This window comes from Mugil cephalus, chromosome 7 (assembly GCF_022458985.1).
Source record: "Mugil cephalus isolate CIBA_MC_2020 chromosome 7, CIBA_Mcephalus_1.1, whole genome shotgun sequence".
NCBI classification, from domain to species: Eukaryota; Metazoa; Chordata; class Actinopteri; order Mugiliformes; family Mugilidae; genus Mugil; species Mugil cephalus.
This window is the reverse complement of record NC_061776.1, coordinates 25,697,584-25,724,105: the sequence shown is the minus strand read 5'-3', so window position 1 is coordinate 25,724,105 and position 26,522 is coordinate 25,697,584. Positions and strand designations below refer to the sequence as shown.

General features: G+C 39.4%; 1 protein-coding gene across 2 annotated transcripts; it reads left to right on the top strand.

The window, feature by feature from the left end:
• The first annotated feature begins 17,849 nt into the window (after positions 1-17,849).
• On the top strand, positions 17,850-26,089 carry LOC125010838 (LIM/homeobox protein Lhx8-like). Of its 2 annotated transcripts, none has more exons than XM_047589695.1 (8): positions 17,850-18,005; positions 19,912-20,070; positions 20,955-21,076; positions 22,365-22,585; positions 23,170-23,273; positions 23,554-23,649; positions 25,132-25,312; positions 25,565-26,089. In XM_047589695.1, the coding sequence occupies exons 1-8, from the start codon at positions 17,979-17,981 to the stop codon at positions 25,639-25,641; spliced, it is 987 nt and encodes a 328-aa protein (XP_047445651.1). In that variant the 5' UTR covers positions 17,850-17,978; the 3' UTR covers positions 25,642-26,089. The 2 variants fall into 2 exon arrangements, with proteins under 2 accessions (XP_047445651.1, XP_047445650.1); XM_047589694.1 differs by lacking the exon at positions 17,850-18,005 and adding an exon at positions 19,453-19,599.
• The last annotated feature ends 433 nt before the right edge of the window (positions 26,090-26,522 follow it).

The window sequence follows — 26,522 nt, the reverse complement described above, 5'->3', positions numbered from 1 at the left end:
GAATATTATAAACAATATTACAAACAAACTCTAACTATCTTACATTAGAGATTAACTTTGTAAATGTTAAGTGTAGTAGTTGTGCTACATGGGAGGAGCCAACCTGGACTTCCAGATGGATCACTACGTCTACGAACGGAAAAGCATGTTTGTAGCTGATTTCCATGGACCTGTGAAAGACGTCATGCTGAGTAGATAATGATGTGTTCCATTGGTGGAAACTAGTGATTAGCAGCTAAATTCCAGTTATATTCCACAATTTTGGCATCAGCCTTGGTTGGCCATGGCCCACCATGTGTCTCATACTGAAAATAAAAAATAATTCTATTCCACCATAACATTTTCTCTGCTTTCTGAACAGATACCACGTTATGAGTGTAAAGATGAAATGCAATGATGGGAGGCTTGTTTGAAAAGGGAAGTATTTTTTTTGTCAAATGACAATATGCATTGGAATTTTAAAATTCAAGGAGGAGGGATCTTACTACTTGCTGTTATGAAAAAGGCAAATGGTTAATTTGAGACAGAGTGACAGCAACACAGAATATTTTGCTGTGGTCACGTGGTATGAAAATTGCTCTGCGTGGGTTAAAGTTGGAGTCAGTTGTAATTCATATCCACTACAGGACACCCTGTGCATATATGTGCGAGGCTGGTGCTTTAAAAAAATAGCAGTATTTGACACCCTGGGAATGATCACTGGGGCTGGTCCATTTCCGCCATTTTGGTGGGCAAGTCTGCGGTTCTTATTCTTTTGGCGGAGATCTCTGCCAACTCAGTGATGGAAATGAATCAGAGGTTCCATTTAACCTTAATTTTCTAACTTATTTGAGGACATTTTACACTCTTCTGCTATATCTCATTCATTTCCACCAAAAAACAAAAAGAAAACATGGACAGTTGTTACAAAATATGAGTTTTCTCATTCATAATTGTCTGGGGTATATTGCACACGTCTTCATTCAGTCATTTTTGCACTATTTTGTGGGCTGTTTCACATGTTGGTGACAGTGAAAGCAGCATGCTCGTTACACATCTCAGGACATTTTCTTGTTGCGGTTCCCACCCTCAAGACGTTGCATGGCTGGATCAGACAGTGTAATTTACGGGGTTGGTTTGTGTTGGCCAGCGGTGTGAATAAGTTACTGAGAGGTCCCATTCCTCCCAGAGAATCACCTTCCACTCAGCCAGACGGACAGGGCCTCACACGCTTCCTGTGAATGCGTGCATGTCCCACTTGGCTTAACACCTCCAGACATAGACAGGATATTGATGTCAGTTTCATTTTCAAGGATTACAGGTTGATAGAAGTGATTTTTATCCCTTCTGTGTATAGGTTTGCAACCGTTTAGAAAGTGATTTTAAGAGTAAATGTCAAATAGCCAACGATGACAGACTGGTCTCAAGATGGCTTTTATATACAGAAGACACAATGTAACTTCATTTAAATGATTCTTCTCTAAATGTTCTTATGTGTAGTCTTATGTTCCTAGTGCACATGCGCTATATAAAATCCCTGCATCATGTTCTGTACCCATCGTCTTCAGAGGTGCTTGAATTATGTCCAGCAGGAGGCATCCTCAAAGCATCATGATGACATGCTTGCAGAAGAGCAGCTGTATGAAGTTCCTCATGCTCCTTGTTTGCTAGTTTCTATGATCTCTGAGGCTGATGACTGAAATCAGGGGTCAGAACACAAACGGCAATGCACACAGGAGCAGCACGGGTGATGGTGAAACACATCTGAGCAATGGAAAGGAAGAAGCATGGAGCAAAAACCTTTTCCTATTCTTTTTCTGTCTCTGTCTCTGCCAGAGATTCTGCTGTTTTATGCTCATAGACTTTAATGTAGCCACAAAGAGAGGCCACAGTTACAGTTTTACTATTTTTTAAGTCAATGAAATGTAAAGTAATTCTGTGTTTGGCGCTAGCATTGTATTTAGAAGTTCTCAAACATACTGTTTTGTATTTAAATCAGACTCAGCTAAGTCCCTCCGTATGAGCTGGGTTCTGCTCAAAGTTTGTCCTGTTAAAAATGTTCCTTACCACCAGTGTCTTGAGACAGTTTGGACGGAATCTGTTGCTAAATGAAATGAACTGAACTGAAGTATAATAACTTTTGCTACAATACAGGGAGCTAAATGAAAGCTCTTGTTGTGTGTTTGCTCTAAGCACTGGGTTCAGATTGTCTTTATCTCTCTCCAGTGGAATCAACAACATCTCCTCTAACTCTCCATCCCGAGGGCAACCAGCCATAACACTAAGATGTCCCACATGAAGAGCGAGATAACGCTCACAGAGTGTTCTCGTGCACACTCACACGCATACGCACACACACATGCAAAAACAAAATGCTTGTTTGAGCGATAGCCATATGACAAATGTGGTACCACACATATACACACAGAGCCCTTATTTACCTATCAAAAGTAGCAGTTTGCCATCTGTCTGAGCCTGTAGATTGCGATCATTGCAGCAGGCTGGGTAACTGTCTGAACTTGCCTCAGAGCATTTACTAGATTGATATAAAATCTTAAAATGGCCCTTAAAACCCTCTCTGCATGTCCCATTTAGGAAAAAACACCAAGGAAGCAAAAAATGTGCCAGTTGTAAAAAAAAATATATAAAAAAAAATTAATAAAATGTGAAAAGAGTCATATTGGTGAAACTGGTTATGCCTTCAACCTTTCTATGTTGGTTAAGTTTGATTATACCTGAGGTCATACATTAATGTTTGCATTGATGATCTTGTTTTACCTTAAATAATTTTTCTCAGTGCAGATTGATACATTGCATGTTACCTTACCTACGCTTTGTTAATCTGACAGAGACACCAAACAAATTAGACAGCACAGTAATAACTAATCAGAGTTGAATGCTCATAGTTTTTGTCTAGGCTCAAATGTAGGATCGACAAATTAGGAATCATTTTACTCTGACAAGTTTCTAAACAAATTACTTTTTGACTTTTAGAGCTTCCATTGACTTTTGGCACAAACATGACCACAGCACTGTTTTCTGACATCTTCCGGCTTCCCAGAGGTGTTGTTGTCAAAACCCAAACCTGTGACAACAAGCACCTATGAACCGTTCATCAATGAACAACAGTATCGTCTCCGCTTATCTAGGTCCTGGTCGCAGGGGGAGCAGCTTCAGCAGGGAGGTCCAGACGGCCCTCTCCGGCCCTTCCACGAGCTCCTCTGGAGGAATCCCCAGGCACTCAAAGACCTGATGGGAGATATAATCCCTCCGTCGTGTCCTGGGCCGGCCCAAGGCCTCCTACCAGTGGGACATGCCTGAAACACCTCTAACGTGTTAGGGCGTCAGGGAGGCATCCTCACCAGATATTTGAACCACCTCAACTGACACCTCTCGACGTGGAGGAGCAGCGGTTCTACTCTGAGATCCTCCCGAGTGTCCGAAATCCTAACCCTCTTTCTAAGGCTGAGCCTGGCCACCCTGCAAAGGAAACTCATTTCGTCTGCTTGTATTTGCGATCTTATTCTTTCGGTCAATGAATACCATGGAGAGAGTGTATATATCTGTTGTGCCATGTTTTATATTTAAATAATACTGACACGAACAGCTTTGGGTATAAGTACTCATGAATGTTCTCAAGCACTGGCTATCCAAACAACAACCTGAAAGAAATGTAACTGGACTTGTAGAGTGGATATTTGTCCACTCATCCAAGCGGTTACTTCAGCTCTAAAGGACTGGTGGGGAGCCCACTTGAAAATTGCATGACTAGGTGTCTATTAACAAACACATACTCACCTGCGATTGTTGTAACTAGTTTTGATCCTATTTTCCTTCTCCAATGAAAGGTCTAGTGACTCCAGCATTGCAAGGTGAATGAGGAGAAAGCTCTTTGGGGACAGAAGTTGATCATCTTTCAGTATCTCTTCAGACATGGGTTTGCCAGTTTGCCATAGATGGCTGTTGGTATGATGTTCTGAATAAAATGTTTAACCTAACATCAGAGGTCAAATCAATCTAAAGGAAATCAGTTTTGTCTTAAAGGAATGGATTGAAGTGTTGCATAAAATAAGATGTAGTAGTTATTTGAGCAATGAGAGACACTTTTTTTCTGCTCTTTACTGTGACTATCCAGCCAGAACGTACTGGCCCCATTGTTTGTGTACCACCCAGCCAAGTGACCGGACGTTTACCTCCATTACCTCGCTATGTTTACCTCCTCGGTCGGCCCAGAATAACCTGTCACTCAGCATCCACTATTCACCCGCTTCCTCCAATAGCGTGACTCTGCCGTACCAGGGGGCGGGAGCTGGATTAAAACAGGATAGAATGAGGAAAACAAGATGTGACAGAGAGGAGGGTTTCACAAAGGACAGGAAACACAGAGACATGTCAAAGAGAGCAGGAGGGAAAGATGGAGAGGCTGATAGAGGAGGGCCGAGGGGCAGAAGTAAGTGGAGTGAAGTGGTGAATGGGGTTAAGGAGAGAAGTGAATGAGCCAGAAAAAGAAAGAGAGGCCGAAATACGAGCGGGGAGGAAGGAAACTGGATGGACAGCACAAGAAAAACATAGGAGGAAAGTGCAGATGGTGTAGTGAAGAAAGTAATAAAGAAACAGTAAGGAAGAATGCCAAAAATATTCCCACTTCAGCTTTGAAGTCCACTTTTAGATCCAAAGTGGTTTGTTGTGATTATGATATGATTTGATAAACAGCAGCGGTTTGCTGTGCGTGGCCCAGCAGATGACGTGATGAAAGTTTTCTACTAACAAAAGTGACTCAAAGCCTTTGGTTTTTAGCGGCGTTAGTCAGCAGGCTGACAGACACAGCTTTGATCTCCCCCTCATGTTCTATAGCTTCCACGGCAGACTGAGGACAAACAGCAGAATATGACATCCATCCAACTATTACAACATAACTGTAAATACACAAACATAGAAATCACATCACAGTACTTCAGGAGTGTATTTCTTTTATGCTAAATAACGTATAAATGAACGGGTATCACAATGAATCTGGTGGTTGAAATATGATTTAAGTTCCACACGTTTAAATATTTTGAAAATCAGAAACTAGTTTTGTACTGTAGGTTTCCTCAGTGTTCTGGGAAAATGCAAATGATTTGTTGATTAGTTTGTCATTGTGTTAGCCTCACAGTAAAATGTTTCCTGTCGTATATTATATAGGGCATCTAGTAATGAATCTACAAACAATTACAACCATCTAAGGTTTGTTCTGCAGCTCCCCAGCAACTTTATAGGAAGTTTTAGTGTTTTTTAACCAATTGTTTTGGTTTTGTTCACGAAGCCTTAATTAAAGGTCATTACCATTTTAACCATATAGAGCAGATGAGTGAGACAATGCAGTGAGATGAGAGGACTTTCCACTGATTTCCTTTCCAATCCAGTACTGAGTAAAATTCAAATAATTTCAAATCATAGCTTCATACAAAATACAGAACATCAGACTAATTTATTTATTTATTTTTAAACTCCAGTACACCACACCACTACAGTATTTCAATCACTAAAAAAGTAGTAAAGCAAGTAAAATAATATGACCATTGAAATAAATTATTGTTTAATTATTAAGAACCACTATAAAAATGAAAACTTGCATCTTAATTCTGTCACTGTGCTCTCCTCTTCTGTCTACCTCATCATAAATGAATGCTGTGGTTTAACCTGAGGTGTTTCACAAGGTTTGTTGTGTTGCCACAACTCAATAGTTTTGTTACTTTCCACAGTGTTCCAGTTAATGACATACAGTACCTATAATGACTGAAGTATCAAAAGTATCATTTTTTTTTATATGAGAATCAATTTTAGCATAAAGACCTGGTATCAATATTTCAGAATCGATCCACACATCACTACCTCCAGGACCATGGAGCTACATGAAGACACAGGACTAAGTATGAAGCATGAATCAAGGGATTGTTTAACACTATGTGAGACCATGTGCCTAATAAGCAGACTAACAGAACAGAGTATAAGTGCAAATGATGCAGTTGTGTGCAAAGGCCTGATGATCATGATATTATTGTGGCTGTGGATAAGTGTGTCTATTTGTGTTCAGTCCAGTTTCAGTGAGTTAATATATATAATTATGTGGTAATAATATAGTATTTACCCCATTTGACAGAAGAACAAACAGATTTTTAGCCAATGATTTTACTGTTTTTTAGCTGATTATTTTGTTTTTTCAGCTTTTTTTTGGTTCAAGCTCACTGACATCATGAACCTTATTTTCTACTGTAGTCATTTAGTTGTTCAAAATACACACCATACAGCCACCTGCAGACTTCGACAGCTGACAGACAAAGATTGCAACCAGCTGGTGAACATTTAGAGCCTTCGGCAGCAACAAAACTAGAATGTAGGCAAAAACCTGCTTTAGGCACAGTTGAGGGAGTAGGTTCGATTTTGACATTGGTCGGGACACAAAAGTTCTCCAAGGCACCATTCCTGAAAGTTGATGTTTTTTGCATTTGCAAACATTACTTCATGTTATGTAGAGCAGAACAATCAAGCAAATGATCATTGTCAGAAAAATGTATCCTGTAATTTTCTAGGTTAAACAGCAACATTTTGAACCTTTGAACGACCAGATTGGTTTCCACTGGTTCTTATTCAGATCATCATCACACTAACATTTGTCACAGTGATGAATCTCAAGACTCACATATCCATCATTATTTGACCTCACCTGTGAATTTCCAGCCTCTCCTTCAGATTCTACTCCTCCACCTCCTCCTGCCCTACCTCCTCCAGCCTCTCCTTCTTAACCTCCTCTGCCCTCTCCTCCTTCACCTCCTCTCCTGCCTCTCCCCCTCTACCTCATCTGGCCTCTCCTCCATCTCCTCCTGCCTCTCTACCGTCTGTCTAGTCTGGAACAGATCGAGTTTGGTGGTACAGTTATTGCATCAGCAACAAAGTCTATTACTTTCACACAATTATTATGTGTAATTTATTCCCCAATAATTTGTGGGAAAAATGCAATAAAACCTCAGATTCTAGATGCTCATTTAAACAGTTGCTCTGTGCCACACAAATACATATAAGTTTATATCTCTTTAGCCCCTTTCACATCAATCGGAAAACCTTTCGACCCTGCAACCGAGCTTAGATTTTTTGCTGCAATGCTGGAATGCTGCATCGACTGTGTCATTATAGAAGCTCCAGGGCTGCGAGCAACTCAAAAACAGAGCAAAGTTTCGGTCTACTCCCCCTGAAGGACAGAGATTTTTGTCCACTTCTTTAATCAAACAAATCAAATGTGTTGTTACACGATTGTTAATGGAAGCGCATAGGTGAATTAGCCTCATGGCATGTTCAGAAAACCACACCAGGGAATCTTGATGTGAACTGGTGGCTGTGTTTATGTAGCGCTTGTATAACTTTTCTATCAATCATCAGCATATTGGCAAGACCGCAAGATCCACAAGCTCCTCTGCATCCGAGGAGTAGAGGAGATTTGGCAGCAGTGTGTAATGATGACGTTGTCAATGCGTTGACGAATGACAGGGAGGAAAAAACAGGCACACAGCTCTCACAGCAGGAGGTCAGACCCAGGACTGTTGGCAATGTGTAAGCACACCAAAGGCAAGTCGGGTCTGAAAATCCTGTGTCAACCCAGTATTTTCGATGTGAAAGCAGTATAACACATTAAATGTTGTCTTCTATTCAATACAGTATCTGTATCATAGCCTGTACAGTAATATACACTAGAAGTAACTTTGACTCCAAAAGAAGTGTCTTTTGTCGAGTTTTCTTTTCCTTGACATACTTTAAAAAAGGACACACACAAATGCAAACAGAGCTTATATTGTTGAACTTGAACAAAGTTCAAGAATGTAAATTTCAAATTTTATTAGTTTTCAGATGTGTCTTATTTAAAACTCCAATGAAGTAATGTGAGAAAAAGACACTTGCTTTAAAGTTACAAAAGCCAAATGCTAGAGGTCCATGTTTAACTATGGCTTCGATCAGAACAATGCCAAAACAAAGTTGATCTTAAATGGCATCCAAAACCCTTCCAAATTATTCCACATTACTTGACGCCAACAAGAAAAATGTCTGAACCAGAAATCACTGTATATTGCAAGCTATAAAAGTTCACAAAATAAAATGGCAGTGGTGGGAAGTGTCTGTTGTGCATCAACGAGCACAGCTTAAAGGGTATCCAGCACGTCAGCCTACACATACAAACATTAAGCGGAATTTTCCCCTCTGCTCTTTATTGTAACATATCTGTGTGTAACAGTAGAGGAATACAGAAATGGGATGAAAGCGTTCTGTCAGCACCAACACCAGGCGTTCACTGAGTCAGGAGTTTGTTTGCTGGCTGTGCTAGCCAATCAGCTGACAGACAGAGCTTTGAAGCCGAGGTTTCAGCACTCAGCACCACAGAAAGGCCTCAAGACGGGTCTGGCAGGAGAGCTGAGAAACCCCCGTCAAAAAAAAAAAGAAAAGAAAAGAAAAAAATGATGTCTTGAAACATAAGTAACAAAAACATATTGTTACAGTATTTTCACATTTTTCTGTCATGTAATATCATTATATTCCCTGACATGGGAGTCAAGAGATTAATATGGAAAAATAAATGATGGTATCAAATTATAGGTAAAATCCTGAGGCTATAATATGTCTACACAGGGAGCCATATATAGGCTCTGTAGTGACTTGTAAGAGCAGATTGTTTTCAGCTAAACTCTACTGGCTGCGCTGAGAGATGCAAACTCAGCTAACCTATATGAGTGTAATACAGTAAAGAGCAACGCTGTGGTAACTGGATAATCCAAAGACTGAAGCAGTGTGTGGAAGAATAGACAACACTATTTAGATGAAAAGAAATGACCAATAAACACGAGGCATGGTTTGTCAACCATTTAAAAGGTGCTATTTGTCTCTTGCTAACTTTCCACCAATGAGAACTGTGCAACCTCACCTGACTGCTTGTTCATTGCAACACAGCTCTGTTTTAATTCAATTCAAGTTCTTTAAACATGACCTTTTTAAATAGTGACAGCCCTATAGCAATTGCTCCCATTTAAACTCAGAAAAGATGATATAATAATGTTGACACAAATAATACAAATATCAGCTGACATTCCGATTTGTGGTTGCTTGTGTTTGATGCAACTGTATTTGATATTTGTATAATGTAAACAGTTCTAGTGCACCCTGGTTTTAACAAGCAGCCCTAGTCACCATTCAGACGTTGAATTAACAGCCATCCTGTGGTGGAAGTGCGGGTGTGAACATACCCAGGACACAGTGAGGACAAATTTGAGCGATCCGATCTCATACCATATTTGGGGGTGGTCAGGGATGTATTTCTTTTGTAGTGTGAACACACAATGGACCTGTTTATAACGCACATTAAGATCCGAACCGGGAGATTCAATCACGTAAAAGACAGGTGTGAACACCCCCAGGATGCGCTGAGATCGCATCTCTGACCACATTTAGAGGTGGTCTGGGTCACATGTGTCCACTTCCTTTGGTGGTGTGAACGCACATCAAAGACCGCCAACGGAAACTTCCAGGGTTGGAGTTCTAATCTGAGTTTTGTTCAGGTCTAACTAAGCTCAGGGTGGAGATCCGTAAATACAACTCCTAGCATGTGTTACAAAGTCATGATGCACACACATAAAACAGAGCTGTTCTCGATTCTGGAGCAGCTGCAGAGATCCATTAGAGACCTCAGCTGTCAAACAATAAGAAGAGCCAGTTTGGAAATATTGGCACACAGATGTACATGCCACCTTAATTCAGATTGAGATTCAGAAAACCTATTTGTCCCTACGGGGCAATGTAAGAGGAACTTGACGTAAAAGCAAAAGGGATTTTTATATTACAAATAACAAAAATAGAACACAAGAAAGCATTTACCTGCTTTAAAGCCCTGCTTTTAATAGAAATATGGCTTTAGGCCTCATTTGTCCCTGTGTTGTTGTCCCATCCCGGTGAAATGCACACTGCTACCACACATTGCGTTACACTGATCTCTGCAGCATTGTTCGGTCTGTGCTGGTGATGATGGTAGTGCAGGTTACAGAGACAGGGTGAACTGCAGACCAGCTTACAGTGGCACAAAACACCAAAGGAAAGCAGGATGAAAAATAGAAGTAGGTAAAAAAATAAAACAAATAAATAAGTAAAAATACACAGCATAATATTTTTGCGTCGTTTGTTTGATTCGTTTGTCTTTGTCAGCTTTAAGGGTTTGTGTGAAAATGCTTTAATAATTTTCATGCAGAAATATAAAAAATTAGGAAGAAACTGCACTGTGATAGCGCATCATGAGATGATTAAAGAGAACTGGAAGACACAAAGGGAAAGTTCTGCCACCTAAATTCATTTTATGTTTTTCAACCTGAGATTGATCTGAGCTATTTTTATGACTGATTTTACCTATTTGGACCTCAGGCTGACATCTGAAACCTCACATAGTTTTTCTGTAAAAAGAACCAAATCAAATAGACTGTGAAATTATTTAAGCTTATCTTATCTGAAAAGTAACAGATAAGTTTAACGAATAAAAACAAACAAACAAAATAGTTTTTCTAGTATCTTTGTATTTTGACAGAATTCCTTGCCCTGTCTGCATTACACATGTTGTAACTTTTCACTGCGGATCGTCAAGCTGCTAAAAAACCTCAGCTTGCAAGTACTCACAGAAGGATATTGTAAATACAGCATTTTTTCAGTCCATTTAACCCCTCCAGACATATTGCAGAAATGAGTATTGGAATCAAAACATCAAAGAGACTGCGAAGAACGTTTGTGTTGCAATAAAACCGCTGAAATCCAGAGGCCTGGACGGGACTGACCACATTAATCTCAGTAGAGCACTAGCACGCAAACCAAAGACTCCGATGAGAAATCGTTGTTTCCTTTGGAGCAGGGGAGCTTTGAAAACTGCACTCGCTGAAATGGAGATCCAGTGAGTCCTGACGTGGGTGACAGTTAAGAAAAACACCCTCAATGTGATAAAATCTCAGCTACATTTCCATGGTCCCTTCACACTGCAGAGGACGTTAGTTGGCTTCCATAACTCAGCTCTAACACTTAATCACTCATCATCTTATAGCGACTGAAGGTTGGTTTCCACTAGTGACCTGATGACCCTTCTATGAGGCTGGGTCAAAGAGCAACTACCTTGTTTAGTCTCTTATCGTCCTCCGTTCACTCTTTCCTTCCATCTGTTCTGCAGCACTTGAGAACATCAGTCAGAATTACACTAATGAACGACATGAGAATGAAAGATGTGAGAAGAGTCTTGCCAAGAACAATTCCATACCACTTTCAGTACAACATCACTCTTTTGTTTGTAGCAGCACAAAGTGAAATATGCACAAAAAGATTAAATGACTTCCTAGGAACATTCAATAAATAGCTGTTGTTCATCACGAGCAAAAAAAAAAAAAAAAAAAAAAAAAATGCACATAGTTGGTTCACTGAACTGAAAAATAAAGAGAATGTGGCATATTAAGCCACGCAGATTCTTCTTGTGTCATGTTAAATGTCTTTAGAACCACTTCAATAATACTGATGGAATGTATTACATTCCTTAAATCTTAAATCTAGATTCTGCAAATGGAGTCTATGCAACATGATCAAATATTAGGTGAACAAAAGTGCAACAAATCAAAAATGTCCTGTTACTCCACTGGAAAGGATGTTGTGAGGTCTATGAATGTTGTGGAAAGGTATTATTATTTATTCTTCTCTGACCAGAGAAAGCAGCAAAATGCTGGTCCCTGTCACTTGAAAGGAGACAATCCCACAACAGGTGGATTCTTCTGCTACCCGTTCTTTCTAACGCTGCTCTGAAAGCCACTAATATCGGTGAGACATTAATCGGGCTTCTGCTGATTCAAACCTATGGAGGGTATAGACACATTTGAATGTGATGAAAAAAAAAAGCATGTGTCTTTTACAAAATGGGCCATGAAAATGGGCTACAGAGAGATAGTCACTATCACTTAATGGAAATACTACTAAAACTAAACTAAATGAATTCCCTCTAGCTCCAGAAATGACTCCCTGAGGCCCAGGAAATGTCACATTGAGCACATGATGTCATTTCCCTGTCTGTCAGAATACATCTTCAACCAGCCTCCCGCTGTGTCACTGGCTAGTGAGTCCAGCAGTGTTAATGTGGCCCAGATGTGGTGTTCCTCTTGTCCTTCCCGTCGTCTGTCACCATCCTTTGTTGTCCTGGTAGTACAGTACCCAGAATCCTACTGTTTATTGAGGTTGTCTTGGCGATGGGGTTCTGTAGCTGAGATGAAAGAGGAGCTAGTGATGATATGGGAGAACAGGGTGCAGACAAACAAATTCACAAACATACACACACATGCACTAATGAGCTCATCGGCTGCTTGGTTGGCTGTCAGCTACAGTAGCAGTCTTCTGCTCTGATTTCATTTCAGGTTTGCTATGATCTTCTGCAGCTCATTGGAAACAGTAAAGTGGGCCAATTTGTCAAAGGCTCACAGTAGCATACTCTGCTATCTTGTTTGCTGCATTCTAAGAATTTTGGAAATTAAGGAGAAGGTGAAGTAAATATCATTGACCTACTTGTGACATTTCAGTGTTCTGCTGGAAACCTTTGAACCTGACATTCATTCATGTGGATGTTAATTAGACATGTAGCACCCACCTAGACCAGACCAGACACCCTCACCCCATAGCAATGACACTCCTTGATGGCAGCAGACATCCCCAGCAGGATGCAGCCTCACAGAGACACACATACAAAAATGGTGCAGCACAAGGTGTTGACCTGGCCTCTAAATTCACTAGATCCCAAACTGATCAAGTATCTGTGGGATGATCCACAGAGGCCCCTCCCCTCAACCCGTAGGACCCAAAGGCCCCACTCTCTGATGAGTCACAACCATTTTGGAATCACACGGGTGACCTACACAATATTAGACAGCAAGATCCCACCAGTTGGAAGATGGTCGCCTCCTCTCTCTGTCCCTCAAACACACACTCACCCTGCAGACACTGGACACACAGTCGCAACCAATCTTTCACCAGCAGCTCTCCTTGACATCAAGCCAAGAAATCTCATGATGCACTTGCACACAAACACACACACACACACAGCATGTGAATGAGGACACACCCGTACTGTGACACTCTCAAAGCAGCAAGATAAGCCACGGCATGTCATGGCCAAACCAAAACCAACTGCGGCTTTTGAGCGAAAACAACCGAGTGTTTGTGGGATGCTGGGATGTTTTTGGCTGAGGGGGGAAACCAAACCCATTGACAAACACTGCCACTGCTCACGAACCCTGACGTCATCGTGATATATTTACCCCTGGTACATACGGAGGGTTTAAAAGGTCACCAATTGAATTTTTTTGAACATAAATTTGATTTACAGCGCATTGCTTTTACATAAAAACTCACATCAGAGCATCAGTACAGTGCAGGTATAGTGCTGATAACTGTCTGTATGCATATGATGTATCTCATGTAACATGCAACAGCTATGTTGTGTACTCTTGTTTGTATCATGTTTACATTCTGCATGTGTGCTGTAATCAGATGTGTGAATGACATGTATGCATCAACTTGTTCCTCTGCTGCTATTTCCTCCTCTCCTCTCAGAGTCTGGGTTATGTGAAAAAAAGTCTTGAGACAGTCTGGATTGTTATTGAAACTGATATACAAACAAAATTTAAATGAGTAAATGGGAGTGCTTGGGAACTAGATGTTTTTCATTATCAAAGTAATGCAGTGATCGCCCACTTCCTCTGGTAGTATTTAGCATAAGGAAGCCATTGATATCTAATTTGATGTGTTCATTTTCCTGAGAGTTGCTTCCTACATTATATCTTTCTTGGAAAAGTTTGCATCAGTTTGTATAAAAATGACATCAGCAGACTAGCACAGAAGTCCTCACGGTATACAAGGAGAACCCAATCAAACAAATGAAACTGAAATAGTGTGTAATGGTAATTGTTGATTCAATAAAATGACCCAATATTACATATCAATGAGGTGCAAAAGTCAGTGCACTTCTAGGACTACTAGTTAATTTAATACCAAATTTGTCCATCTTCTCAGAAGTGCTTACAGTCATTGTACAGAGACACCGAACTGTGTTGTTCAGTGCCCTGTTATGTTTAAAAAAAAAATAAAAAATCCAGAAACTTGTCAGAGTATCACAATGAATGTTGAGAGAGTGGTGTAGTGGTGCATGAGAAGACCTGGCACAGTCAAAAGTCTCAGAGATCACTGTACTGCAGAGTGACTGAAATGCTCAACATACTGATATGGGATCTACTTCGCAACTGTTGGAAAAACTCCAGATGGCTACGTCAAGTACCCGACTGAGACAATGAAGTGGTCAAAGCTGTTAACAAAGCATAAGAGGCCACATTAAAATAAATTAATAAAAAAAAAAAAAAAAAAAAAAACACCTATATTGTCTTTAGACGGTTTGGATTCCATGCATAAGCCCCATTATGGTTATTATTACTTTTGAAGTACAACCAGTGTTCACTTTCTGTTATGTATGATCACACTAATTCCATGTGTTCCATGTGATATTGTACATCCAAAAAGATTTGATACCGTGATGTATGATATATTTAACCCTATGCCCTTCATATTTCCTGTCATGGTGTGACATTATATGTAGATGCTGGTTAAAGTGAATAAAATCCTCATTGTGAATGCACAGCGCTGGTTGACAGCTAAATTGTGAGCCATTTAAACGAAGCAGCAGGTGTCCACAGTGTGAGTGTTGTTCAGAGCTCTTAGACCCTCTTAACTCTTAATTCACATTGTTGAACAAATAGTTATTAAAACAGCTGTGTAAGCTCTTAATCTTTGTAATTGTGCCAGGAAAGCTATAAGGAGTCCAGCCTATACCAAGAGGCTTACTCATAATTTAAGCGCTTGTGTTTCTTTAATGTACTGTAACTTCTAGCAGCAGTGACAGATTTATGAACCCAAGTGGTTTTAACAAAAGAATCCACTTAACATTACATCGTGCTGCCATGACGGTAAGAAGGTAATACTGCAGCCCACCACAACTCCCCTCTGCTTTATTGACTCAACAGATGCTGTCTGCGCTAAATCCTCCATCCCTGGTTAGAGGACTGGATTAGTAAACAGTGGAGAGGTCCTCCACAGGTGAAAGACAACAGAAAACAGCTCTATTTCTGATCTAAATGGAGGCAGCTGGGCATCTTTATTTCTTCTTCTTTTCCTCTTCTATACTTTCAAATAATACCTATTTCCACTCCTTGGGAAACAGTACTTAATATGTCCATATAAATTGATCTTCGAATCAAGATTAATATAAAACTTTCCGTACAACGGAACAACAACAATCTGGACTCTTTCTTTAGATATTTGTCACACAGTGTTTGTAGTCTTTAAGAGAGAAGCATAATAGAACATTTGCATAGGAGTTAGTTTGTTGGGTCATAATTGCTTCCTAACATTTTCTGGAGCGACTGAAAATGTTGTTTGCAAGTTAATGCAACATTTGCTTTAGACCATTAAAGAAAAGAGCACAAAATGGTTTGTTTCAACTGAAGATACTGGAGTTTGTGGTGGTTTCATGTATTAAGGTGAAATATTACATGCTGGACAAAAGACACATTTCTTTCTGAATTGTTGGGCTTATGAGAAAAATGTACTGCATATGAAGGAAATGGGAGTATTCTTACACATTGACCTGATTAAGATAAGGTAGAAAAAGACTGATTTTAATTAGAGCTGCACTGGTATACATTCTCTAGTTGTGGGTCAAAAAAAGACGAGTGTTCAAACTAAGGAAACTGACTACAGATACTCATACATTCTAATTATATCCTTGACAGTATTAACGACATATGCTATTGGTTTAGCTATTGCCAGAATTTCCTACAGTGGCTATTGTTGCCAGAATAATGTTTTGTTTTAATGTTGTTGACAAAAAAAAAAAAAAATAGAAAGACAGTCAGATTTTTCTTACGAGATCAGAATTGGCATCATGATCCAATTCATAAATATGACATTTTTATTAGTTTTAAAAAGCTTGTTTTGCATTTTTCTGCTGGAGGTCATACCCACTCTGCACCACACATCCTAGCCATTAAAATTTCCAAAAGACACAGTTTTAGAAGGCCGGGGGGAACTGACGTATTTGGTTACATATGCGCAGATAAGACCCTGAGGGATTCTTGAACCAGCCTTTTGCCTCTCCATTCACAAAGTGCCCTCTCAGAATGTTTTCATTCATGCCTTTTTGACCTCAGTCTTTGGTTTGCCATCATCTTCACTTAGTCTGACAAGGTTATCGTCAAAGAGGAGGTCCACTGTAAGCTAACACTTTATAGATAAGGGTATTCAAAAGGTTTTAAATCACAGGTGATATGGACCTCATTCAAAACAAAAAAGTGCATGTTTATTTATAGAAACGAAGGCACAGATTGTGCTTCAGTGCTGCAGGATGAAAAATTGAATTTAACTCAGTGTCAGGTAATTTAATTCTTTAAACTGTTGTTGCAGTGTACGCTAAGCAGATTTGAATGATTAAATCACCAGTCTTTGCTGCTGGTCAGACTGCTGTAGATGCCTAAATAAATACAAGTCAGTCCCCAAACAGAACCTGTGCTATTTTCACAGTGCCCATGAGGGCAAGAAGGAAAAGATGAAGAACACCGATACAGGGTTAGACTGGGATAACTGAACCTAAATGTCTCTCACAGGAAATATACATAAAAGACCTTCCAAAGCTGACTTTTCAGGAGGGTTTTCTGAAAACACCCGTTTCACTGGGTTGTGGAGAATACACCAAATAAGGCAAAAATAAATCCTGTTAAAGTGTTTTAATTCTTGTTGGCTGACTTTTTGTCAGCCTTTTCACTTTGACAATGAAGAGGTTTCACCTTTTTGAAGGGATATTCTCTGGGGCCTCTGGGGAAATAGATAGTTAATGCCCCCCTATACTGAACCCCACTATAAATCTAATTATTACTCCAGACACCCAGAAAACATACGAATATACAGTATACACTTTGAACCTTGTATTCATGTTGATGTTACTTAGAAATATACATAGCCATGACACTTGTTGATGGCGGCAGCCATCCCCAGGATGCAACCTGACACAGACACACACACACAAAAGCGGTTTAGGAACAACTAAAAAAAAAAAAAAAAAAAAAAAAAAACATGAAGAACAGCACAAGGTGTTGACCAGGCCTCCAAATTCACTATTTGAAAGTGATCATATATCTGTGGGATGATCCACAGAGATCCCATAGGGTCCAAAGGCCCCCCCTGACAACATTCTATGAATATGGATGTCTCTACAGGACATCCATATCCATCACAACTCTTTTGGAATCACAAAGGAGAGCGACACAATACCAATATTAGGAAGGTGGTCATAATGTTATGCCTGGTCTTTTTAAATGTAAATATTTACAAGGTTATGAGATACATCTACCACAGTCTGATATTTTAGACGTTTTCAGTGCTTCAATAACAGGACTTTGCGTATTCATTTGATGATAACACAACGAAATATAAGTTATCAGTAACAAATGCAAATAATGGAAATTTAATCAGAATCAGGTCCTAGAATTAACATGCATATTAGAATAAATCTGGATTTTTTGGGGGGGTCCCTGGAGATCTGGACATCGTGCATTGTTTGTACTCTGCTATAATACTCAGTTCTTCAACATCCGTCATTGTACAAGAAGGAGAAAATACAATTAAAAAGTTTTCATTGAGCGGCAGCGGGCGGACCTAAGCCAGGCCACCCCGGTGGGAGGTGCGCTGGGCTTTTTAAAATGACAAGAAACAACCGCTTGGCTCTTACAACAAGTGGCTTGGGCAAAGTCTGTGAGGACTAGAAAAACGTGTAGTCGAGGAGAGTGCAGAGGACTGACATTAGGCTGAAGGGTAGGAGCTTCCATCCGGCTGCTGTGGGATTACAACATCTGTCTGAAGGGGGATGCTCCGAGAAAATGTTTAACTGTGTCTCCAACAGCGTGGTGAGTAGCCTAATTGGACATTTATCGATAAATTGGTCCAGTGGAAGGACCGAATATTCATTATATTTTTTATTGAGTTTTATATATGAGTGTTACTTGGCGACTTTTTATGCCATATAATTAACTTATTATTATTAGAGTTGCCTTACACCCTCTGATAACAAATTAGGCCGTTTATATAGGCTGGAAGTTTGTTTGGTCGATTTATTTTAGAGCTTATATCTTTTTTATGTGTAGCCAACTTTGGTACTTTTCTTTTCAGTAGGCCATTATCTAGCTCTAATTGTGTACAACGGAAATGTGTAGGTCTTTACAACCTATCCAATGTTAATTATACCCTATCCCATAGCCAAAATATTAAGCAAATGTGGCCACGGCCTTAAAGTGAGTAACGGGGAGGCTGTTTGAATTTATTACTCACTCGTGTCATATTCGGTGCTGTACCTGCACTGTTTGCACACAGTTATAGCACCTGTTATTTCTGAAAGCTGTCTGGATATATAGTCTCTTTCACCTGAAATACAAACTAAAAATTATTTGTAAGTTAGTCACTTAAAAGGTGTTAATTTTATTGAATCTCTGTGGGTCCGTTTAAAATGGTACTTAGCTTAGGCTCACGATGTGTGACAGGTCAGAATAGGCAACAATAAACTGTCATACACTCACTTGTCAGTTCATTAGGTACACTAGTGACAACTAATGTGTTTTAAAACACTTTGTTAAATCACTGATTTTACTAAATCACGTGTTTTAAAACTAAATCTGAGCTCCGCGGAAATTAGTAGCGTATTATGTATTTGTTTCAAATGACTGATGAGCTGTTTGTTTTCGTTTTGCCCGGTTTGTGGTATTCCAGAATAGTATAGTGATAGTGATAGTGAATAATAAACACCTTCTAATTTAACCCACTTCAACTGAACCACAAACTACATCAAACGGTTTAATTACCACCGTCATGACGCTGCCTCCAAAAACTAAACATTATAACAGTCGTGACTCGAGATTTAATGCAGTTAAAATGCATTTCACCAGTGTACCTAATGAACTGGCAAGTGAGTGGAAGTAATGTATTGACACGCGCCTGACTGGCTCGTTGTCATGTGCACGTGTGTGGCTGAGCTCAATCAGTCAGAATGAGATTCAGCTGAGCGCGAGGCCGCTCTCCCTGATGTCCCCAGGTGGGTTTTACTAATTAGGACACAGGAAGTCATTGGATTTTTCCCTCAGCTAATAAAATATATTAAACTGTCTAAGTTATTTACTAACCAAGTAAACATATAAATAAGACTGAACCCGCGCGGACGTGTATACAACAAAGACTCTATTATATATATATATATATATATATATATTAAAAAGTTTGAGCAAACATTTCGTTTTCCAGGTGTGACAATTATTAGTGTGAGGTCTAACCTCTGTGGTTGTCATGGAAATATGAGGGGGGGCATTAGCTGAGCCTCCTCGGTGGTCACTCAGGCCGATGCGTCGCTCCCGGACTTGTCGCTGATTATACAGTGTCATGTCGGAGGGGGAAACGGGACAGAACGAGGCTGTTTTCACTCAGCTACAGCAGGGACACATTTTTATCGACACAGTAGGTGTTTTCCATTTGTTATCAAATTAACGACACTTTGTCTGGGGTATCACAGGTAAAGGGCCGACAGTGAAAAAGTGGGGTAGATGTAGCTAGCGTGACGGACGGCGCACTAATGAGCGCAGCCAAATAAACAACAACAAAAATCTTATTTACGTGTCTACACAAACTAATTTTGTGTCACTTTAACGGCGTAATATTCATATGCTTTTAATAGGCTACTGTTTTGTAATATCTTTTATACTTTCCCCCAAAAGTTTTTATTTATTTTTATATAGACGTTTTTGTGTTATTTTTGACTGTTTCTGACAGGGCTCTTATGGGCCTGATGATATTTTCGAGGACGACTCCTACTCTCCGTCTTCCCTGTCGTCGTCCTCCTCGTCCTCCCTCCACACGGTCACCTCCCTGCAGGGAAGAACTCTTTGCACCTCTTGCGGCCAGGAGATAGTGGACAGATACCTCCTCAAGGTCAGACTGAAGGCGTCGGTGGCAGCGCCAGAAAATTAGGCCCACTGTAATTATTTTGGGAAAACAAACGCCCTAAAGGCAGTCGAGATTCTGACAACTTTCTGTGGCTTTAAACCAGTTGGATCCACTGACAGTATTTCTTTATTTTTTTCTTTCTTTATTTATTTTTTGTTTAAGTTAAAGCTCTTGCTACGTTTCTTGAATGCTCAACAAGTCAAATTAATTAGATGGGTTTGAACTTTGACAATTTGAGTTGTGCCTTCTATTTTAAAAAAGACTAAGATGCTGTCTGTAATTGAGGACTCTGCACAATGATTTTTCCAGAGTGCTTTTGATGTAAAACCATTTATTTCTTTGAGTGTCTGGGGGAATAATAACTAGACTGATAGTGGGGTTCAGAGTGTGGCAACAACTATTGCTCCAGAGACCCATAGGACATGAATTCAGCTTTAACAGGAGAAACTAATTCATTGTCAGGGTAAGTCAAGTCAGTTCAGGATGGCACATTAAAGGTTAATTAGCAGAATTGAAAGACAAAACCAGGAATTATATTCATATTATTTCCACAACCCAGAAAAAAATAGACCTGCTTTCAGACAACCTTTCTAAAAAGTCAAACTTCAAATCTCTTTTCCTGTAAGAAACATTTAGGTGCAGTTAGATGGTTGCGGGCATTATGTCATTAGTAGGCTAACTCTGAAGAATAATGAGGTTGGTTTGTATTATTAACTTATTTAACATTAGTCATTTGACTTTAATGAACGCATTAAGTAATGTTTTGAACATCCTCTAAGGCCCTTAGTTATAAGAATGGAAATAAGCATACTTTTAAAAAATGTGATGATGCTTCAGTTGGTTTAAACCTCATATTCTCCCCATTAAAGGTGAACAACCTGTGTTGGCACGTGCGCTGCCTCTCATGCAGTGTGTGTAAAACATCTCTGGGCCGGCACGTCAGTTGTTACATCAAAGATAAAGAAGTTTTCTGCAAACTCGACTACTTCAGGTATGTCCAACCAAATCATCTTGTGTTTAGTAACCACCTTTTATCAATTATGTATGAGTTTTCTTATTATGTAGTCTCAAGTATTTTTGTGTGTAAACTTCTCGACTTCTCGAGCAGCATTATATCTGACTGTACAACTATGGAGTAATTGTAATAAAAATAAAATAAAAATACAAACAGTGACAGAACATTCAACACAAACAACACATCAGAGACTCATTTAGAATGAGGTAGATGGAAAATAGATAGTAGTAATGTAACGTGAGGATTATGTCTTAGGTATGTAGTTAATGATATCATCAAGTACATGTACACCAAGTCAGAGCCAGGAAATTGTATAATGTCCTTCAAAACGCGGGACCTTAAAGGAAATAACAAAAGGACGACAAGAGTCAGTCTGTCTTCTGTTGTTGTTTTAAGGGAAAGGCAAATTGGTCAACCAAGAGCTCAAATCAAATACCCTCTGGTTAAAAAATTGAGATGTACACACACACACACACACACACACACACACACACACACAAAATCAAAATTCTATACCAGAGCTGTGGAAGAATATGCACATTTAATATATTCTGATCCTTTTCAGTTTTAGAAACACAGTCAACAACAGAGCCCTTCTTTCACCATCTTAACTGTTTTGAAATATTCTTCCATATAAGTTCTGTTTTTATTTTGATGAACTGAACTAGTGAGTCAATGAGTATTCATGCTAATGACTCAGGAAAGCCCAAGGTAGAGAACAGACTGTCCTAATAGACTAAGCTCTGAGGTGAGATTTTATAACACATAGCAAACACAAATAGCCTCTGTGTAGATGATAGTAGTAGTGGAGAGTAAGTAGCAGGAATTGGTAGATATTTTCCCAATTCATGTCATTGATTCAAAATGTGAAATTTGTTCACAAAGGATTATTATTATTATTATTATTCATAAACAAATCCAGATCCTGATAGAACCCAATTACACATGCTTTGATTTGAGACTCATATCAAATGAGTGTGGTCCATATCAGAAGGACACACGCAGCCCTCACACAAGCTGAGCTGCCACATGCAGCACATACTGGTGCATGGAGACATATGTCACTAATCTCAAAACAAGTGGTTATAACTTTTAATAAATTATACGTTGGAGACCAGTGTAATTTGTGTCCTCTCACAAACTAAGGAATCCCGTTATATCTAAACTAAACAACCCTTGATCAATCACAGCTCATCTCTTCTACACGTCAGTGACTGTTCTTCCTCACTCTCAACCTCCCTTCCGGTTTTTCATATTTCTTCAGAAAGTATGGAACTCGCTGTGCTCGTTGTGGCCGTAACATCCATTCTAGTGACTGGGTGCGTCGGGCAAGAGGCAGCACCTTCCACCTGGCCTGTTTTTCCTGCACCTCTTGTAAGCGCCAGCTGTCTACTGGGGAGGAATGTGGCCTACTAGAAAACAGGGTTTTCTGCCGGCCACACTATGACATTATGATGGAGAATCTCAAACGGGCACAGGAAAATGGTGAGTTTATAGACAGATTTAATGATGGAAAGCAAAAGTCTGACCCCTGATTGTAAAACTGATGTCACACAGCCAAGTAGTAACAATCTGGTGTCAAGACGATATTATACCCTGATGATCACACTTGGATATTTACTCAAGTATCGTCTGCAGGAAGGAGTGTTGTACAAGAGCATTGCTCCTCATTCACAGAAATGATTGTCCTCCAGATCAGTCATGACGATTTCATATTACAGTAAATCTCAGTGAGGTGCAAGTAAATATGGAATTTAGTTTTTCAATGCCATGTTGGCACAGAGATAGAGATAGTGGAGCTTCAGAAACTATTTCCCATTGAATTTAAATAATTCATGTTCCCCGCACTTTTTTGATACTGCCAAACTTTTCGCTGCTTTTCAGAGGCCCGTATATTGCAGAACCAACCCCCTGCAAATCGTCTGCCCACTACAACTCTTGCTGCCTCTCACAGTGTATTGTACTGTAAATGCAACAGCCTCCTGTCTAGTACTGAGCCAGTCCAGACCTTTATTACAAAATAATTGCCAATAAATGTTTGTATACGTTTGTTGTGTCTTGTCTTAAAGAGCAATCCAAACCTGAGGAGGAGGGAACCGACAAAGAAGACTCCAGCACTCTGCCCAGACCTGCAAAGAGGGCCAGGACCAGCTTCACTGTCGACCAGTTACAGGTACTGTCAGCCCGTGTTTGTGTGTGTGCTAACTGCTGCTGGACATACTATGTCAATTTGATTGACTTTGACTAGGCCAAGTATAACCTTCCCCTCCATGAAGGATGAAGTAAATGAACTTGTTTCTAATAGTTATGTCTACACTTCTGGTAGTGTGAGTGGACACTCAGCAACATGATTCATTAAAGGAAATTTATAAAAAGCTGTATTAGATGTAAACACATTTAGTCAAATTTCACCCATACACATGCACTTTCTTCTGTCTCTTCCACATTTGTAGGTGATGCAAACGCAGTTTACCAAAGATAACAACCCGGATGCACAGACTCTTCAGAAGCTGGCAGAGAGGACGGGTCTCAGCCGCAGGGTTATTCAGGTAAACCACTTTAAGAAACTTAGGAATCCTCACAGCACAAAACAATATATAGCTTTCCCCAATTACCTGCTGCAATATAGCTTTTATAAGTCTTTTTTTTAATGTGTATCTATTGAAGTTTTGTTGTTTAAACGAACAACAACAATACAACAAGGCACATTACATAAAATCAGAAGGAACTGAGGATCAAAGTAGAGTCTGTAGCATCCAAACACATAATTCTAAACGAGTGTACGTTCACACTTATCACGTACAGCAGTAAATTATCACATAACTGTACAATAAATACAACACCATCAATATACATATATATTACATGTGTTTCTAGTTATCAGTACAACCATTCACATCCATATTGTTATTTTCAAGGAAATTGTAGAAAATATTCCATATTTTCCAAAACTTGTCAAGCTTATTTTTTGTTATGTAACTTATCTGTTCCAAAGCTAAGTAAAACACAGTGTGCGTCTGAATTCCATAAAGAAGTGATACATCGTTTGGCTTCTAAAAAACAAATATTTAATAAAGACCTAATTTTGTTTCGAGGTTATAAAGCCATCTGGGTAGAGATTTAATAAACATAATTTAGGACTAAGGGGAACTTCCTCACCAGTGATCTGGCTCACCAGATGCAACACTTGCCTCCAGAATGACAGTATCAGTGGACATTCCCACATACAATGAAATAAAGTCCCTTTTTGATCTTTACATTTAACACAGGTATCTGGTATGTTAGGATTAAAGTGGTACAACTTAGCTGGGGTTATGTATTGTCTGGTTATCCATTTATATTGCAATAGTTTAGAGTTTGTATTTCTGGAATGGGTTTGAGCTAGAAGACGGGATTTAGACCAATCCTCCTCTGTTAAATGTTCCTGCAAATCTGTTCTCCATGCTTGTAATAAGTTTTGTGATGACTCTTTAGACTTGCTAACAAATAGTTTATACAGTAATGAGATCTGCCCCCTGGAGTGTAAGAGCTTCAAAGTGTAGTCTTCCAGAGTGGAACGGGAAGGAAGTTCCAAACTATTGTTCTGTTTGGGCAGGATGAAACTTCTGGTTTGTAAGTATTTAAAAAAGTGTTTTAAGGGGATTGAGCTCTTCAAATGACATAAGAACCATATTTTCATAATAGAGGTCGGCCACCTTAGCTATTCCCCGTGATGCCCATATTTTAAATCCTGGGTCTGCTTTACCAGTAAGGAAGTCATCATTACCAAAAATCTGTGAAAATTTTGATTATTTAGTCATTTCTCCCAGATAGGCAAGAGAGTTGTGCCAGACCATCAGAGTATTTTTAAGAAAATGGTTTTTAGTCTTTTTGATTAGGCTTATAAGTCTTACTTCAGTCATACATAATTTGACACAGCATAGGGTTTTTTGCAAAAACAATACTCCTGTCTAAATGAAGAACTACCTCGGCGACTGAAAGAGAGAATCTAACTTTCAAGACCACTCATAAATCCATCTCCCTCTATCAAGGTTTGGTTCCAAAACTGTCGAGCTCGTCAAAAGAAACACATCAGCCCAAGTCCTGCCTCTTCAGCCATGATGCCATCACTAGCTCCTGGTCAGCTGATGCCACCTTTGGTCGATGACCTTCAGTACACAACCTACATTTCCCCAGATGCACCGCTCCTCACTACACTCACTTATATGGATGGTAAGAAATACGCTCATCCCTGTGTTAACCAAGAAGATATATATATATAAAAAAATATACAGCTCACCACTAACTTGACGCCAACAACATGAATCATGTGTATGACTATGTGCACAGGAACTAGCTTTTCAGGAAATTAATAGTTTATTCAATTGCAAATCTGAGTCTTTCTAAATTCTTAAATGAGTAACTTGCTTGTTTTAATAAATTGTCTGTGGTTCTATAATATTTTTTCTTTTTTTACTTCCTCAGCCCAGTCTCCAGACTCACTTTTGCTTCAGCCGCTAATATCCCATTCATTGACACAACTGCCAGTCAGCCACGCCTGAGTCACAGTCTGCCATCAGACACTGATGAAACAACAATGGGAGGAAGATGATGAAGATGATGAAGAACATCGAACAAAAGCAGCAGCAGCAAACATCTGTTAGCAAAATAATAACACAGAATTAGTCACTGAATTAATTTCATTCCATTACACAGGGGTTCACAGATGAGTTGAAATGGCAAGTAAAATATGTAAACTTTAACTTTCAGGTTAATGTGTGTTATGAATTTATTTGTATTTAATTTATTTGGAGGATTGGTGAGATGAAGCACTTTGTCAGAAAATAATGTCAATTTTCTTTGATTTTGAGTAAAATGTTTATTTTAGGATGTAACAGAAAATGTAGTTTTGGCATTGACGAGTGACAATCAGATGGATATTGTTTTTGTTTCATGACCACTAGAAAATTCAGAATTGGGCTATATCACAAATTAAAAGCACCAAAGGTACATTCATGGAGTAGGTCTCCTGTTTCTTCTTAGTTGTAGGACCAACATATACAGGCATGTAAGGCATAGCCAGTTGTGGACTGCCCTCTTGCAGATCCAAACAATTCTGTATTCCACTTCCACACATCCACATATTGAATTGGTATGAACGATAGGTCTCAACAGTGTGTTCAGTAGAGAAGCACAGACAAAAAAACAATACAATGTGTACATGATTTCCTTGCCTGAAAATGTTCCACCAGATGCCATGTGTGGAACGGGAGCTGAGATACAGGAGATTAAAGTTCACGGCTGCACCACAAGTCTTTGTCTTTGCCTTGGTAAAATTGACTGTTTGTGTAAACTGTAATTCCTCCTGGAGGAATCTCACGTTGTTTTCCATCACATAGTACTGTCAGGGAGGTGTATGATTGTTATAGATATATTCTGCTGC